Source organism: Ictalurus punctatus, chromosome 16, assembly GCF_001660625.3.
Source record: "Ictalurus punctatus breed USDA103 chromosome 16, Coco_2.0, whole genome shotgun sequence".
NCBI classification, from domain to species: domain Eukaryota; kingdom Metazoa; phylum Chordata; class Actinopteri; order Siluriformes; family Ictaluridae; genus Ictalurus; species Ictalurus punctatus.
Window position 1 is genome coordinate 8,452,389 of NC_030431.2, and position 17,593 is coordinate 8,469,981.

The 17,593-nt window shown below is 39.4% G+C and overlaps 1 protein-coding gene across 2 annotated transcripts; it reads left to right on the top strand.

Annotated features, from left to right (window-relative positions):
- Nucleotides 1–9,327: 9,327 nt before the first annotated feature.
- Nucleotides 9,328–14,006, top strand: LOC128635250 (V-set domain-containing T-cell activation inhibitor 1). Of its 2 annotated transcripts, XM_053687109.1 has the most exons (6): nt 9,328–9,591; nt 12,001–12,309; nt 12,782–13,057; nt 13,239–13,562; nt 13,682–13,789; nt 13,921–14,006. In XM_053687109.1, exons 1-6 carry the CDS (start codon nt 9,501–9,503, stop codon nt 13,992–13,994), a joined length of 1,182 nt encoding a protein of 393 aa, XP_053543084.1. In that variant the 5' UTR covers nt 9,328–9,500; the 3' UTR covers nt 13,995–14,006. The 2 variants fall into 2 exon arrangements, with proteins under 2 accessions (XP_053543084.1, XP_053543083.1); XM_053687108.1 differs by lacking the exon at nt 9,328–9,591 and having other exon boundaries at nt 11,691–12,309.
- Nucleotides 14,007–17,593: the final 3,587 nt, after the last annotated feature.

The following is a 17,593-nucleotide window of genomic DNA, read 5'->3' on the forward strand; positions in this document are numbered from 1 at the left end:
ATCCCGATGACGATTGTGGGCAACATTTGTCATTAATAAAATCGGGCAATATGCGATTGGAACTCAGATTTCGTCAACCACTTCCGATCACGGTGAATCTAATAGTGTATGCCAGTTTTGACAGCATTCTAGAAATAAACAATCGAAGAAACGTGCTCATCGATTACCAGTAACTCATGGATACCAGAGAACTAACGGAGGTTATGAGAAGTTGTCCTGAAATAGATAAAATATTTCATGGCGTGATGGCCTGTGACGAGCTACCTACAAGTACTCTGAGAAAGTTTCCAGCTTTATTCATCGTAAACACACATCCGAGACACATGCCGGGTGAGCACTGGCTAGCGTTATGCCTTAATGACGAAAACACAGGAGAATTTTTTGACTCGTACGGAAACCCTCCAGACTACGAACTCTTTCCTCGATCGATTCATTATTTTTTGACAAAGGACTGTTGCAAAATAAAATATAACCCTGTACAAGTTCAAAACTTTACGTCGGTTTGCTGCGGGCAACACTGTGTGTTTTTTCTGTGTCACAAAGCTAAAGGTTATTCATTTAACCGTATTATGTCTATGTATAGCAAAGATTTAATTAGAAATGATAACACTGTTGTGTCATTCGTTAAAAAAATGTACCCTAGAGTAAATAAAAAGCATTCAATTACATGTGTACAATGTGTTAACTCTCTAGATATGTTTCATTTGCATATGTAGTGGAATGTTAAATGACGATGCTTCACAAGAAAAATGTTAAACAATAGTTATTTTATTGAAATAAAGGGTAACATAACATAACATAACATGCTTTGTCCCTCGTCCTTTTCAAAAATCAAACCAGTCAGTACGGTTAAAAACGGGGGATTTGAAAACTGGCTCAGAATCGTAGTCTTTGCTTTTAGGTGGGGAAACAAGATGAGAGATATCTTTAGATCTTTTTATGTCAGATATTTTGCGTCGAACACCGCCATTAGGTATTGCTGAAAAGGGTATATTTAGGTTGGCTACTGTCTGTAAGAACTCTTTCCAACCTAAAGGCCTCCGTTCGTCGGATACTCGATGAGGGGCCGTGAGATTTTTTAGCAAATCCACCATGTGAGATCCTTTGATAGTGTTTCCTTTAAAAATAAATTCACCGCTATCGTTCCACGCAGCCCCGGCTTTTAAAAGTTTTTCCATAACGTACGAAGCGTTTCTTTTGTTTCTAGCAGAAATGTTAGCGAGGACCTCTTGCACGATCTCGTCTTTGGGGTGTTCGGTCACAGCTGCTTCCGTTTTGCTTTCCGATATTTTAGGTAGAGACAGGGTCAATTGGGCGGTTTCCTGCTCTCCTACTTTAACCAAGTTTAAAAAATTTTGCAGCACAGACGCGTAGAGTTTCGCCTTATCGTAATCATTCAGATCAGTCCTTGATAAAATACCACGTATTGCATCGTCCAAGTTGTTTTCAACAGTCTTTCTTATGGTTTCCTTCTCCGCGGTGATGTTTCTAAGTTTATCGATCTGATGTTGAGGGACTAAATACATTTTCTCAGCAGTCTCCATGTTAATTGTTGCGGGACGCGATTAAGCTGCTTATAAAAGGAATGGCTACACTGAGCAAAAGCAGAAGAAATCCTCCGGATTGATTAATAACTTCCCTTTTCATGTATCGTATGTGGACCGAGTAATAGTGGAAAATCTTTTTTTATCAAAATGCTGTTGGAAAACTGTAAAGAGGCAATGTCGGTTGTTCCGGAAAACATTGTCTGGTGTTATACGTGTTGGCAGCCTCTGTACGATGAATTATTGACCAGAATAAAAATAATTTTTCTTCAAGGAATCCCTGATTCTTTGTGTGATGACGAACTATTTCCTCCAAATAAAAAAAACTTGTTGGTAATCGATGACTTGATGGAAACCGCCAGTAAAAATGACGAAGTAGAAAAGGCTTTTACAAAATACACACACCACAGAAATCTGAGCGTCATCTACCTCGTTCAAAACTTGTTTTTTCAAGGAAAGACCAGTAGAACAATCAACCTGAACACAAACTACATGGTTCTTTTTAAAAACCCTAGAGATAAATTACAGATCAGCATACTGGCTCGTCAAATGTATCCGGGTAACAGCAAGTATTTTTTAGAATGCTTTCTCGATGCCGTCTCTAGACCTTATGGGTATTTATTTGTTGACCTGAAAGCACAAACGCCAGAAGAACTTCGTCTCCGTTCAGGGTTGTTTCCGAGGGAGAAACCGGTTGTGTATGTTCCGAAGAAGAAGAAAAAACTTTAAAGTATCGACAACAAATGTCTGAGCGATTGAAAAAAAACCCTCCCGTTGCTGAATTCATTACACAGGTCTCCATCCCGAAGGAGAAAGGATATATTACGCGATGCGCCCACAGATCTCATCCTGAGCATATGTGAACTAGCTTTAAACGTGCTCAGGGGAAACATACCACTGACGACAAAACAGTATCGGGTTTTAAAAAAACAAAAAAAATGGATCAAACTATTTGCTGATAAAAGAGCATCCGTTGAAAGAAAAAGGAAAGTTATTAATCAATCTGGAGGATTTCTTCTGCCTTTGCTCAGTGTAGCCATTCCTTTTATAAGCAGCTTAATCGCGTCCCGCAACAATTAACATGGAGACTGCTGAGAAAATGTATTTAGTCCCTCAACATCAGATCGATAAACTTAGAAACATCACCGCGGAGAAGGAAACCATAAGAAAGACTGTTGAAAACAACTTGGACGATGCAATACGTGGTATTTTATCAAGGACTGATCTGAATGATTACGATAAGGCGAAACTCTACGCGTCTGTGCTGCAAAATTTTTTAAACTTGGTTAAAGTAGGAGAGCAGGAAACCGCCCAATTGACCCTGTCTCTACCTAAAATATCGGAAAGCAAAACGGAAGCAGCTGTGACCGAACACCCCAAAGACGAGATCGTGCAAGAGGTCCTCGCTAACATTTCTGCTAGAAACAAAAGAAACGCTTCGTACGTTATGGAAAAACTTTTAAAAGCCGGGGCTGCGTGGAACGATAGCGGTGAATTTATTTTTAAAGGAAACACTATCAAAGGATCTCACATGGTGGATTTGCTAAAAAATCTCACGGCCCCTCATCGAGTATCCGACGAACGGAGGCCTTTAGGTTGGAAAGAGTTCTTACAGACAGTAGCCAACCTAAATATACCCTTTTCAGCAATACCTAATGGCGGTGTTCGACGCAAAATATCTGACATAAAAAGATCTAAAGATATCTCTCATCTTGTTTCCCCACCTAAAAGCAAAGACTACGATTCTGAGCCAGTTTTCAAATCCCCCGTTTTTAACCGTACTGACTGGTTTGATTTTTGAAAAGGACGAGGGACAAAGCATGTTATGTTATGTTATGTTACCCTTTATTTCAATAAAATAACTATTGTTTAACATTTTTCTTGTGAAGCATCGTCATTTAACATTCCACTACATATGCAAATGAAACATATCTAGAGAGTTAACACATTGTACACATGTAATTGAATGCTTTTTATTTACTCTAGGGTACATTTTTTTAACGAATGACACAACAGTGTTATCATTTCTAATTAAATCTTTGCTATACATAGACATAATACGGTTAAATGAATAACCTTTAGCTTTGTGACACAGAAAAAACACAGTGTTGCCCGCAGCAAACCGACGTAAAGTTTTGAACTTGTACAGGGTTATATTTTATTTTGCAACAGTCCTTTGTCAAAAAATAATGAATCGATCGAGGAAAGAGTTCGTAGTCTGGAGGGTTTCCGTACGAGTCAAAAAATTCTCCTGTGTTTTCGTCATTAAGGCATAACGCTAGCCAGTGCTCACCCGGCATGTGTCTCGGATGTGTGTTTACGATGAATAAAGCTGGAAACTTTCTCAGAGTACTTGTAGGTAGCTCGTCACAGGCCATCACGCCATGAAATATTTTATCTATTTCAGGACAACTTCTCATAACCTCCGTTAGTTCTCTGGTATCCATGAGTTACTGGTAATCGATGAGCACGTTTCTTCGATTGTTTATTTCTAGAATGCTGTCAAAACTGGCATACACTATTAGATTCACCGTGATCGGAAGTGGTTGACGAAATCTGAGTTCCAATCGCATATTGCCCGATTTTATTAATGACAAATGTTGCCCACAATCGTCATCGGGATTCATGTTGAAAGCGAATAAAGTATATCCGTTCAGGTACTCTTCTCTGTTTATCGACAGTGCCTGATCTTTCAGCTGCTTTCCTGATGCTAAAATTAGAGAATGGAATTCACGGACCACGTTACCGGACTGAAAAACAGGCTGAAACGGTTTTGCGGGATATTGCGTACCATCTACGTACAGCGCGATAAACTCTGCATCGTAATGTTTAAAATTAAAAGTGTTTTTATTGTACGACCCGCTGAAGGCGTCGTTGTCAACCATCCCAAAGATAATGGTTTTAGGTAAGGGACCGAGGAAGAGGTTCTCTTGTGAACAAATGCGGCTCCCTGCAGCTAGACTGAAGGTCTTCAAACAGACTCTTTCGATCGGATACTTGGCTGTGGCGGTGAGAAGTGCTTGTCCGTGACCGATTTTTACAGACGGTGAGACGGTTACTTTCTTCACAAAAAGAGAAGCGTTGAGTATTTTCAGATTGAAATTTGCATTTCCTTCCTTCATCAAACAGAATTCAGCTTTGCTGCGAACCATTTTAATCCTCAAATCGATCCCGTTCAGTAAAAGTTTATCCTGAAAAAATATATCCGAGTGAATGTGTCCAATCAGGTCGAAGGTGTTGCTTTCAGCACTGAAACTGGCCCTTTTTTTGAGGCCTTCGTTTCGTCCGTCCGGGTCTGTGGCGTCCATATGCCCCGCTGTGTCTTTGTAGAATAGCCCGGTGCAAAATTGTGTTTCCAGTGTATCTTTTCCATAGTTGATAAGACTTTCAAAGGTGGCACGGTATGGGTATGTACTGCTAGATTGAGAAATAAGACGATCCCCGAGCATGACATCCACTTGTGAAAAAAGTGAGGCTACGGGGTAGTTAACGACCCCAACCTTTGCATCGTTAGCTATATTGGAACCGTCGGGGTTCACGATTTTACAGGTCAGATGTAAAAAAGTGTTGTTCAAGTCGAGGTAATCCTCCCCGTTTCCAGCCACATAGAACTCCAGGGGCCCGTTGTCCGTAAGAGCGGAAAGTGGTGGTATTTCGACATAAGTGTACTTTTCGATACTCGTTTGGGTAAAAGGTAATGTGAAAATATCCAATTCTGTCTTGGTACACTCTGAGGATAGACTGTGTAAGAACGCCATGATGTTAGAAAATGTTCAGCCGATTTCTCTTGTGAGAGATGTAAGGGTGCCTGTTGCCTCTCTGCTCGGTCTTTTTCACACTGTTCTTGATTTTAGTAACCTTACGTCTTTTATTAGGAACCACATGTCGACGCCCTGGGAGCCTTTTAGATTTTTTACGCGCAGTCAACGCAAGCCCCGATCCGTCTTGATTCTGAGCTTGTGTCTTGCTCATAATGTTGTTGAATACGTCACTTACGAACCCTTTAGCAGCTGTTTTTAAATGAGGCTTTGCAATAGCAAAACCCCTTTTGAGGAACGGAACCGCCATTCTAAAAAGACCCTTGAACAGTCCTCCTAGCCCCGACCCATACATGGTGGGGGCGCCTTGAAACCCAGGAAGACCATTTCCAGCCTGGTGGACATAATAATCCACGTAGGTCTGCGGATGAACGTAGCCCCTATCCATCATTTTACATACGGAACGAATGTTTAGCGGGTCTAAAGTGTAGTTTAGCAATAAATTTCCCGTAACTAAAAGGTATAGGCTTGTTCTGATCCGTTTTGACTTCGATTACTATATCGGTAATGTGGTTCTTGGTGAGAGGTACGTAATGCAACTTATCATAAGTAATTGTGACGACTTTGTTGTTTTCACCCGTTATATGTACGCATCTCAGTAACGGAGCAAAACTGTGTGTGTACATGCACGTGTGTGTTTGTGTGTGTGTGTGTGTGTGTGTGTGTGTGTGTGGGTGTGTGTGTGTGTGTGTGTGTGGGTGTGTGTGTGTGATATTTTTGTTTGGATGTGGGATACACATGGCCGTACCAGGTATGGTCACGATTTGGATGTGAACCAGATTTAACAAAACTATATATATTCTTATGACCTAGCACAGAGAGCTTCATATTCTATGTGAAGAGGAAAATCATGAGTATGCAACTTGTGTCTGTGTGGGGTGGGGTGCGGTGGGGTGGGGTGGGGTGGGGGGAACACATGGTCGTACCAGGTATGGTCACGATTTGGATGTGAACCAGATTTAACAAAACTATATATATATTCTTATGACCTACCACAGAGAGCTTCATATTCTATGTGAAGAGGAAAAACATGAGTATGCAACTTGTGTCTGTGTGGGGTGGGGTGGGGGTGGGGGTGGGGGGGGTGGGGGGGGACGACACATGGTCGATGACCTACCACAGAGTGTTAGAAAAACATGAGTATGCAACTTGTATCTGTGTGGGGTGGGGTGGGGTGGGGGGAACAAATGGTCGTACCAGGTATGGTCACGATTTGGATGTGAACCAGATTTAACAAAACTATATATATTTTTATGTCCTACCACAGAGAGTTTCATATTCTATGTGAAAAGATGTACCAGGTGTGCGCAACGTGTGGGGCGGAAAAACACACATGGCAGCACCATATATGGTCACGAATGGATGTGATCCAGATTTAACATAACTATTCATATTTTTATGATCATGACCTTTGATCTAGATATAGAGAGTTAGGATGTGTATCTTTTTGACCTTTGACCTATACCTGTCAAAACTACGGTTACAATATATACAAACTATCTCTCTCTCATGTGCCTCTAGGAAATCCAACCATTCCTCTCTTCCAGAAATAGTTTGGAAGTCTTTCATCACTTGCTCAGCAACTTCTTTTTCTTCAATGGAAACCATCTGTAAGAATATTGAAAAAAGTTCATCATCCATGATTTCATGTCCAAGACAGTAGGAGAGGAAGGGCTTGGCCAGCACAATGGGAAAGTGCCATGTTCACCATGTTGTAGCCTAGGACCATGACTTTAGCTCCGTGTTCCCACTCATCTTTCATGTCATGTCTCGTCATTGGTATTTTAAGTAAGTTTCTGATAGTGCATTTCATAATAAAGATCAAGTGGATGTTCATTGTATCTCGTTTTTGTGCTCGTTCATGGTTCTGACCTTGTTTCTTGTTTCTCGTTTCAGGTTTACGATTCTAGCCTCGCCCAATTTGGACAGTTCATAGTTCTAGACTCGCCCTGTTTGTATATCGCCTGACCTTTTGAATGTTATTAGACCACGCTTCTGTATCACGATTTGGATTTGTCTGCCTGTCTCTCTCTTTAATAAACATCTTTATCTACATATGCATCCGTCCTCAACCTCCCTTATGTCCCGCAATGTGACAATAGGAGCCGTATAAGGTCCATCTACAAAGGCAAATAAGAAAAAGTGATGCGGAGTTGGACCTTATGCAGCATCAAATAGAAGAGAAAAATCTGAACATAAAATAGGCCAGGCTTGAAATTGAATTGCTGCAGCAAAGGATGAAGATGGGCACTGTATATGGCTAATGATTATTCTGTCATTTACTATTGAATGATAAAGCAATGAATACAAATGTCTTTTTTTTAATGACAGAAAATAAAAAATAAATCAAACTTGATTTTGTGCATTATTCATTTACTGCAAAGTGATTTTGGAGATCACATCTCGTAACATCCTGCCATCATTTTGGTCCACTGGGTTTACAGGGGGTTTCTCAAGACCAATTTCATCAGGGACGACATGTGACTTTGAGCCCATGCAGGCACTGAAACCTGGCCTTCAGGATTCCAATGGAACCCATGTTCTACTATGGGCCAGGTTAAATCACGCCTGTGGGCCAGGCTCAGGTTCAGGGTAGGGGGTCATGATGTAGGGCACATGAGGGTACCCTCTGTCCCCCAGAAAGTAACCATTGAAGTTCCTGTAATGTTGGTTACCACCTAGGAATTTTTTTAATGAAATGTGTAAGGCAATACATACTCTGTTCAAATTTATGGCACAACGATGACTCCAGAAATATTCTGGCATCGTGTACAGACCCTAGCCATTTTGCCTCAACGTTGTTGATGAGGAATGTGTACTCACTTTTGTTGCCAGAGGTTTAGACATTAATGGCTGTGTGTTGGATTATTTTGAGGGGACAGCAAATTTACACTGTCAGCTCTCTGAAACAAACCCAGCGAGTAAGTTGCTATGGCTACTACTTACATACCCTGAAAGTTCCCTCTGTTTTTGGAACTGAAAATTGAGGTTATCCATTTACTCTGAGTAATCTTACCCGGGTTGCACAGCCTGTTTTCTGGAATACCCCCCAGGTGGCACAATTTCCTTCTTCACATTGTGGTTCAGATATGCTTTTGTTTTGTCTTTGTCTCCACCCCATCTTGTTCATCTGTTTCTTTATGTGCTCACGTGTTTCTTGTTGTGCTTGCTTGTATCATATTGTGCTCATCTCTTTCTTGTTGTGCTCAACTGATTCTTATTTTGCTTACCTGCTTCTTGTTGTGCTCACCTGTTTATTATTGTGTCTGCCTTTTTCTTATTAGGCCCACCAGTATCATATTGTGTTCACCTGTTTCTTATTGTGTCTGCCTGTTTGACTATACAGTGTATGATCATGGATTGTTCTGTTAGTTCTCACTGCTTGTGTTTTCACCCCTGCTATGAACTCGGATGGTGACTCATGGTTTTCCCTCATTAAAGCTCACACCAAGTGTGCCGCCTCATTCTCGTCCATGTTACAGCAATAAAAAAAAAGATGGGCTTGTCCTATTATTAGGCTAATCATACTAGCAAGCTAGTTTATTCATGAAGATAACTTGGTCTTCATACTATTTCATATAAACAAATGAAATGTCACAAACAAGATTTTTTTCATTTACATGTTCACTTTTAATCAGTGTTTTTCAGAGCACATGGAAGCACGACCATTGGAAAGATACATGAAAATTAACACGTACAAAATACAAAACACATATATCCTGATTGTAATTGCTTTTCTTTATGGTGTCTGTTACATGGCCTGGACACAAGGCCACTCTCATGGCTACTCTCCTTATGTCCACTCATGCTCCCTCAAGTTAAAGTTTTACAGATTTAATTGATGTGTCCACAAGGATCTCTCTCTCTCACACTCTTGTGTTCTCTCTCTCTCTCTCTCTCTCTCTCTCTCTCTCTCTCTCTCTCTCTCTCTCTCTCTCTCTCTCTCCTTTTCTCATGCACACAAATGCACAATGTGGGAAAACATGGGGAGAGATCAGTAGAGAGAAAGAACATCCTATAATAAGCAGAGAAAGTAGATAAAGAAAAAGGTAAGGCAAGGATTAGAAAGAGAAAGCAATAGAAAGGGGAAAGTAGTAAGAGTGAAAGACAGAAGAGTGATGTCTTGAGTGCAGAGTGCATGAGTTTCTGTGCCATGATGCTTATAAAGATACCTGCAGCTCTTCTGATATTTCTTGGGATATCTCTATCAATATCAAGTCCTCTAAAAGGTAAGCCATACAACCTCACAATTATAAATAAATAGATTTTTGTGCAATACCTATTTCTTCTTCAAAAATTAAAACATCATGTAATAGCATTACATATCTGCATGGCAATTGAAAGGCAAATCTGTGAACAAGAATCGTATAAATACATTTTTTTTTTTATCATGCATATGCACAAACTAACCTCTTCAGATCAGCAATTACAGAACATTTTCTAATAATTACTTGTCATATCTAGAAAATACTTAATACTCTTCTGTCATCCTTTTAGGTACAAGTTGATTTTCCAGACACAAACTAAGCTCTGTCACAGACAAGAATGAAGGCATGGCTCAGTGGATCAGGCATTATAGGAAACACCATTAGTCTCAGATGAATGCCTTGGGTGTAAAGAAACAATCACAACCTGTTACTTATTTATCCATGTCTAGATTAGAGGGAAATTTAAGAGTTGATCAGGCACAGCAGTTTAATAAAAAAATGGATAATGTTAACTACAGCATGCTGGTGCCAGCCACCTTATTTCATCTTGAAATGTAGGGAAAGGTTTTATGTAAGCATATATATACACATACAGTCAGGTCCATAAGTATTTGAACAGTAACACAGTTTTGGGTAAATTTGCCTCTGTACACCACCATAATGGATTTGAAATGAAGCTGTGATTGAAGATGTGATTGATGTATAGACTTTCAGCTTTAATTCAAGGGGTTTAGCAACAATTTTGCATTAATCTTTCATGAAATGACAGCCATTTATTTGAGTCCCTCCCTTTTCACAGGCTCAAACGTAATTGGACAATTGAGCAGTTAAGCAGTTTCATGGCCAAGGTGGCCTGTTTCCTCATTATTTCATGACAAATTAAAGCGATAAAAGGTCTGGAGTTGATTCCAAACATTGCATTTGCATTTGGTAGCTGTTAATGGGAACTCTCAATATGCGGTCCAAAGAGGTGTTGATGCAAGTAAAGGAGGCCAACATTAAGCTGAAAAAACAAAACAGACCTATCAGAGCGATACCAGAAACTTTAAGAGTGGCCAAATCAACACTTTGGTACATTAATTAAAAGAAGGAATGCACTGGGTGAGTTCAGCAACACCAAAAGCCCTGAAAGATCACGTAAGACAGCTAAAGTGGATGAATGCAGAATTCTTTCCTTGTTGAATAAAAACCCCTTCACAATATCTAGCCAAGTCAAGAACACTCTGGAGGAGGCAGGCATATCTTTCTCAAAGACTACAATCAAAAAACACCTTCATGAATGTAAATACAGTCGGTTTACCTCAAGATGCAACCACTGGTAACACACTAGAACAGAAAGGATTAGACTTTGCTTAATTTAAAAAAAAAAAAAAAAAAAACTCTTAAAAGCCTGACCAGTTCTGATTCAAGATTAACTTGTACCAGAATGATGGAAAGAGAAGAGTATGGAGAAGGAAATGAAGGGCTCATATTCCAAAGGATACCACATCATCTGTCAAACATGTAGAGGAAGTGTTATGGCATAGGCATGTATGGAATGCCCATGCACTGGTGTTTATTGATGATGTGACTGCTGATAGAAGTAGCAGGATGAATTCTGAAGCATATAGAGCTATAATCTGTTCAGATTCATTCAAATGCTCAAAACCGATAGGACAGTGCTTCACAATACAGATGGATAATGACCCATTACATACTGTACATGCAACCCAAGAGCTTCTTAAGGCAAATAAATTACATTTCTTAAATCCCCAATGACCTCAACCCAATTGAGCATGCTTTTCACTTACTGAAGGCAAAACTGAAGGCAGAAAGACCCACAAACAAGCAGCAACTGAAGACATCTGCAGTAAAGGTCTGGCAAAGCATCTCAAGGGAAGGAACTCAGCATTTGGTGATGTCCATGGGTTCCAGCCTTCAGGCAGTCATTGACTCGAAAGGATTTGCATCTGAGCATTAACAATATTTATAATTATATTAGTTTGTCAAATTACCTTTGAGCATGTGAAAATGAAGGGACTCTGCAAAAATGGCTATAATTCCTAAATGGTTAATACAATATTTTTGTAAAACCCCATGAGGAATTAAAACTGAGAGAGTGTACAGTTCAAACACATCTTGATTGCTTCATTTCAAATCCCTTGTGGTGGTGTACAGAGGCAAAATGGCAAAAATTGTGTCACTGTCCAAATACTTATGGACCTAACTATAAAAGCAGTATAAAACAGAACTTAATAGATTTTTTAAATAGAAAGTTATAGGAATTTGAACTGTCATAATAAAATGAAACATTCTTTTTACATGCTTTGATATCAGTGCTGTCAATGACAAATAAGTCACATTTGAGATTAAATGAAATGTGCAATAGAATATTACTTCTAAATGCTTTGGTTAGGGCATCTCTAAAATATATGCTTCTGCACTTTCTAGATACTCAGGTGACCTGCCTGTTTCATGAAGACTGCATCTTGCCCTGCAGTTTCATACCCACTGGTGCTGTAGTGATCCACTGGTACAAACAGCAGATCCCAGTGCACAGTTACTACTACAACAAAGACCAGTTTGGCCTCCAGAACAAGCACTTCAGTGGCCGCACTTGCCTGTTTAACCTTCAGATTCCCCAGGGCAATGCATCTCTAGTGTTACGCAAAGTAAAGCTGCAGGATAGAGGGCGGTATAAATGCTATACCAGCACCAGGAAAGTCAACCAGGAGACTTTTGTAAACCTAAATGTGAAAGGTTAGTTTTCGTACACATCCAAGCATAATTTCATACTTTTACTTTAAATAAAACCAACAAGTATGTTTACAACTAAAGTAAAGTAGCTAGGGTCATACCCCTTAACAGAAGCTATAAACAGCATTTTCGAATCAGATAAAAATATTAAACAAAATAAATATGTAATAATGTTACTAATAGTATAAAGACAAGCAATAATCTCTGATCTGTTCCCAACTTACTAAATCATTAATTTTTTTAAATGGTGCTAAATCCTCAAATTATCAATAGGTCTTAAATAGAAAAGACATTAGGGTCTTACTCAACTTCATAACTTATTTTATTTTATTATTATTACTATTTTCTTTCTTTTTTATTTCTATCGATTATGATTTGCTGGTTATTTTTGTAAATCAAAGCTTTCCCTAAATGCATCTTTCCAGGTTTAAACATGTGAAGTAAATGGAATTAATACAACTATTCCTCATTACAGCGCTGATCCAGATGGTAAAGATTGATATCATTGAAGAGAAGGTAATTTGTCTGGCCCAGAACATCTACCCTGCACCTCAACTTGTCTGGTCCACTGAACCTCCGACAGACTTGGGTAGTCTCCATAACCACACCCGCAATACAGCTGATTCAAAGGGCTTGTTCACCATTGAAAGCACCATCAGCATTCTGGGTAATATTTCCCAGCATGCCTACTTCTGTTCAGTGGTCTCTGGGGATAGGAGTCAGGTGTGGACAGCATCAGTGAAACAACAAGGTATTAGACACAGCAATGTGTGAGATTAACACTTATAAAGAAAACAGTCAAAGCTAAAAGAGGATTTACATTTTTATTTTTTGGAGTTACTTTAAAAACATGATGATAGATTTTACAAATTTACAACATTTACAACTGATATTAAATACCTACAAAGCTAAAATGGTTCTTTTTTCCTCAGATAAATTAGTTGGTGAGGAAGGCAACACATTGCTCATTCCTTGCATGTTACCACAGCTACAGTATAACTTCACTCTCACCTGGACCTTTATTAGAACCCTTGAGCCCATTATGATTTTGATTTATGATAGTCGGAGCAGGAGGATCACTAACTCTTGGGAAAAGAAGGCTGAACTGAACATACATGCACAAATGGGAAATGGTTCTCTTACTCTATTCAACCCTGAAAGTTCTGCACATACTGGGCTCTACACCTGCACATTATCAAGCTTCCAGTTTAAGCACCAAGTCCACACTTGGGTCAATATTACAGTCCAGGTGACAGGTACAATATGATGTTGTGCTTGTGGACATCTTGCATGGATTGTTTTCCAATATAACAAAATGTATAGAGCAGATAAAAATCTAATTGTGTCATTTTTAAAAGCATTTTTCTTTTTACAGGTGAAAATGAAAAGGCTTGTCAACAGTTATGGTGGGGAACTGCTGCTTCTGGATTCATATTTTTGTTAATTATATCAATGACACTGTCACGATGCTTCAGATACAGAGGTTAATGAAATGAAACTTTATTTTGGAATCTGTATACCTTTTGGCTTTTGACTAAAAATGAAATCCTCATGAATCATATTATGAAATATCAAGACATTCTGCCTTTACAGTGTATCATTATTCACTTTCAGATCAACAGCGAACACATATACATGCTGGGATCGGAAGACAGCGCAACATGAGAACCCACAACAGTGGTGACTAATATATATATATATATATATATATATATATATATATATATATATATATATATATATATATATATATATATACACAACTGCACCAGAGTTTCAAAATCCAAGGCCTGATTGACTTATAAGTTACATAATGCCACCTCCTGGGAATACTGTGGACACGAGAAATGTTAATGTCTCAAGTCATAGTACAAGTACTCCAGTGACAGAAAATGGCCTTGGTCATCTATACTGACAAATGATACATCAAAACTCCATACATCTAGAGGAACTGCACTATCTACTGATAATCCAGAAGAAAACTGGTGTAATGAATAATCGAAGAAAATTCATTACCAGCAAGAATTGACCAAGAAGGAGAATCCCAATTGACCAAGAAGGAATATATGTTCATGAGAACAGTTGTTGTACAGAATCTGAACCATCATAGACTATTCGGTTCAGGACTTATACAAATTATGAACTACATTACAAAAATAGCTGAGTCGGTTTATTTGAAATGAGACTAGTTCTGTTATATTATGACTTGAAACTGATTTAATGAATGTCAGACCAATTGTTTGAACAATGCATTTGTGTCCTTAATGTAAATTGTAAAATGCCTACATCATAGTTACTAATAAATAGATGGATAGACAACAAGGATCCCCAAGACTAAGCTGATTTTATATAATCCTGAAATAAGCAGGACAAGAACATTTAGTAAGGTTCTTGCATGAACAATAAACATTAATTAATAAACATTGACTAAGTGGTCTCAGTGAATTTGCCAAGTAAGATGTGCTCCTGGATTAACATTGTTTTGTTGTTCCAAGAAACCCGACCACTATGATTAATTTTTTTTTTTTTAATTATGCCAGTTTGACCCCATCGTTATAGAGGTAAGTTCCTGGTGGTCTTCATGCAACCAAAGTGAACATAAAAATGTAACTGCAGCTTATATCCATCTTATATACCATGACAAGAAGTGGTATTTTTATTTTGGTAATCATTTTATTTTGGTTACGAAACCCCATTTGTATTGCAGTATATTCCTATGCTGCGATTTACAAAGTATTGCTCTGAAAGAAAAAAGTAAAACCATACATGACTACTGCAGCACCGATGTGAGTGTGGGCAGGACTGCTCTACCCAACTGAACTGTGCAGCGTAACTTACAGGGCAGCAGAGCAGAGTCGTCTATTGTGTAACCCAGAGACACTGCAGCGTGAACCCATTTGTGGTTTGCACAGCGCTCTTATGCTGCACTATCAATGGGTCATTCTACGTGCTTCATTTTGGTTGTGCTGTTTCCAGATGTAGATCATTTCATTAATTATGTTGGCTTGAGAAGGCCAACATACTGTTTTGCTTCATAAGCTGCTTCTTCTTCTTCTTCTGCTTATTATTATTATTATTATTATTATTATTATTATTATTGTTATTATAACGTTGGCTTGAGAAGACCAACATACTGTTTTAATTTATAAGCTTATCTAGCTCCAAAAGTATTGGGACACCTCTTAACTCCAAAACTATTGGGATGCTGTCTAACTAATTGGTTGCTTTCTCAACCAACATCAAAGTTTGTCATGACAAACTTTACCTATCTAGTTATATACTGTCTTGCTTTATAAGCTTATTATTATTATTATTATTCTTATTATTATTATTATTATTATTATTATTATGAGCCCCAATTTTTTTTTATAGTATCTCCTCCTAGGGTTTTCAAGCTACATGCACCAAACTTAGCACCAATATTCACCCTTTCTGACTCGAGTTTCTATATCTTTTAGAAGTGATCAGAATTCTGAAATTCCTGGTACAGAAGCTCAGAGTGGCCAAAATTCCCATTGACTTCCATTAAACCTCTCATATTGTTATAACTCATTGAGCTTTCTAGCTACTTTCACCAAACTCAGCACAGTCCTTCAGGCTGACCACACTAGACGCTGTCTAGCTCCAAAAGTATTGGGATGATGCCTGGCTCCAAAAGTATTGGGACACTGCCTGGCTCCAAAAGTATTGGGACACTGCCTGGCTCCAAAAGTACTGGGATGCTGTCTCGCTCCCAAACTATTGGGATGCTGTCTCACAACACCCAAGCAAGACTCAGAACACCCAAGCAACCACCTAGCAACACCCTAGCAACCACCCAGAACACCCTAGAAACCGCATAGCAACCACTCATAACACCCTAGCAACCACCAAGCAACACCAGAATAATCATTTACCCCTTCGCTCTTAGCAGCAGCTGGTTTGGGTTGAACTGGTGGTACTTGGGTAGTTTTTGGCTTCTCTGTACCTATGAGAATGGTACTGGGTTTGTGGGGTTGCTTAGAATGTCTCCTCACCTCCCTTCTATGCACTGATGACGCTTGTTTTGACTGAAAGATGTAATTACTGTGTTGTTGCTGATCCTGAAGTTTGTACACAATCTGCAAAGTCCAGTAATGTGGGGATGGCAACATGAAGGGGATGCATGTTCCTAAGATCATGTGGCAGTTTATTCATAAGCCCAGACACCTGTGACCTGTACTCTAGCTTGACATTGCCTTTCTGTCCTAATCGTTCCAGCATTCTGACCAGGGAGTGCACCTACAGCCCAAACATGTGAAAGGCTTTCACGTCCCCACTACATATGCTCAACCCATCCATCAGTTCGGCAATACATTGTAGGGCTAACTATTGGGGATGGCCAAGCATCTTCTCAAGGGCTGTCATGGTGTTAGTGAAAGGAAACCTTGAATTATTGAATTACTTGAATTACTGCTACAAAAAGTGCTTCCACCAGTTTTATGTGGTCAGAAAGAATCTGATATCTGAACTGTTTTGTTGCATCCTCAGGTAGAATGTTCCCTTAGCCCAGAGAATTCTCTGGGATCAGGAGATGTTATGAAGGGGATGGTTGGAGCAGGGCATCTCGATTTTTTCTCCTGTGTTGATGGAGACAGGTGATAACTTTGTCTGTATTCTGTGTGGGCAGGTGGCATCCACTCATGTCAGGGGGTCTCAAACTCTAACTGACAAGATGGAATGAAGTGCTGGGGGTTACTCTCTCAGTACTTGATGAGGAAATATTTATGTTCCATGAAATTCTCAGTTAATCCTGGGCATTCATCCATCGCAGCTGGGTGTAGCTTACTCATGGTATCAGGTGGTGGCAGTCTCGTCTGGGGGCTGGCATTGGGTGGTAGGGTTGTGGGGTTGATGTGTCACATCTCCTTGAATGCTGAGATGATCTCAGGGAGCTGACAGGCTTGTTGGTGCAAGTCGGTATTCTCTTGCTTCATCACCTGCAGCATGGCTGTAAGCTCTACTTCTTCTTCTCCTCATCCACTAGATGTGCTCTACCATTCATCTTTTAGTCCATTTGTCATTGTCTAACCCTTGAATGACCGGAGAAGTTCCTCTGGTATGTACCTGGTGACTCTACTCTCCCTTGTCTGAAGTCCAGTGGTGGCTGACAATGGACCAAGCTCATAATACACTAAATGAACTGGTGGGTTAACTCGTCTTTGTGGACACACAACAGGCGTTTCATTTTCAGCTTGAGACATCTCCATATCAATTCACCATATCTGGCTCAAAGGACCATGAAAAATCTTTGAGTGTTTAATATAAC

Coding starts and splice junctions, on each gene's coding strand:
- LOC128635250 (XM_053687108.1), top strand. CDS start 11,895: ATGACAAATAAGTCACATTTGAGATTAAATGAAATGTGCAATAGAATA. Junction 13,058..13,238: donor AGCATCAGTGAAACAACAAG/GTATTAGACACA, acceptor TTTTTTCCTCAG/ATAAATTAGTTGGTGAGGAA. Junction 13,790..13,920: donor ACGATGCTTCAGATACAGAG/GTTAATGAAATG, acceptor ATTCACTTTCAG/ATCAACAGCGAACACATATA.